At 44.0% G+C, this 1,008-nt stretch overlaps 1 protein-coding gene across 1 annotated transcript in view; it reads right to left on the reverse strand.

Moving 5' to 3' along the window:
• Positions 1–390: 390 nt before the first annotated feature.
• Positions 391–1,008, reverse strand: part of LOC111649445 (protocadherin gamma-C3-like) — a gene marked incomplete at both ends in the record, with an annotated part of 2,071 nt that continues 1,453 nt past the window's right edge. Inside the window, one exon of the mRNA XM_087171983.1 lies at positions 391–1,007. Within this exon, the coding sequence (XP_087028109.1) occupies positions 391–1,007 (617 nt within the window). The remainder of the gene's footprint in view (position 1,008) is intronic.

The raw sequence follows: 1,008 nt of genomic DNA on the forward strand, positions 1-1,008 counted from the left end.
CTCCTTTTGTCGTGCGTGCGCATATTTTTACGCGGCATTACACTGACATCAGCAGTTCAAGTCGTGGATTACATGTTAGACAATACTACCCACAAGACCCAAGACCATCGAGGACAAAGAAAGCAAATAGCAAAAGCAAAATCAAAGGATATTCCCTGAAATATCGGTCAGAAAAGAGTAGAGTGACGGTGGAATCAGGTGACTGACGTACATTATCCCTGAAAATGCATCAAATGATCTACCAGAGTTCAGCACCAAGGAGAGAGTAGATGAATCGTACTTGAAAAGGTTTTTCATTGGCAAGGACATATAGAGCAATCAGGAGAGAAAAGCAAGTACGGCGTTTTGGGTAATTGAACAAACGTATATTGATATAAAATGTCTCCCTACCTCTGGGGAAGCATCGCAATCCGAAAATGCATCTGCAAAGTCTGATGGACTTTTCTTCAGAGTCTGGTCAGCAGGAAGTGTGTTGTCATTGTAAGATGTCACAAATTTAAAGTCACTGGTTCTAGAACCTGTTGTCAGGTATGCGTCATAATTGTAAGTGCTGCGTAAAGTTCCTGTGCCGTCAACATCTGCATAATTAGGAGGCAGATAAGCGCTGGGGATGGCGACTGCTCCGTCAAACAACAGTCTGGGCTTTCTCCTGCGACAGAACCTCACACCCAAAATGATGATGATGAAAGTCAGAAAAAAGGTGGATACAGACACCAGAGAGACGATCAGGTAAGAGGTCAGTTTGGAATTCTTCTCATCATAAGAAATATCCTTCAGTTCTGGCACCTCAGCCAAGTTATCAGAAATAAGTAAATACACGGAACAGGTGGCAGAGAGAGAGGGCTGTCCGTTATCTTTCACTGCCACAATAAGGTTCTGTTTCATGCTGTCAGATTCAGAAATGTCCCGCTGTGTCCTGATCTCTCCGCTGTGGAGACCAATAGTGAAAAGTCCCGGATCAGTGGATTTCACTATATGATAGGACAGCCAGGCGTTCTGTCCGGAGTC

This window comes from Seriola lalandi, unplaced genomic scaffold (assembly GCF_002814215.2).
Source record: "Seriola lalandi dorsalis isolate HSWRI2012SDOR001 ecotype SW California unplaced genomic scaffold, Sedor1 jcf7180002050810, whole genome shotgun sequence".
Classification (NCBI taxonomy): domain Eukaryota; kingdom Metazoa; phylum Chordata; class Actinopteri; order Carangiformes; family Carangidae; genus Seriola; species Seriola lalandi.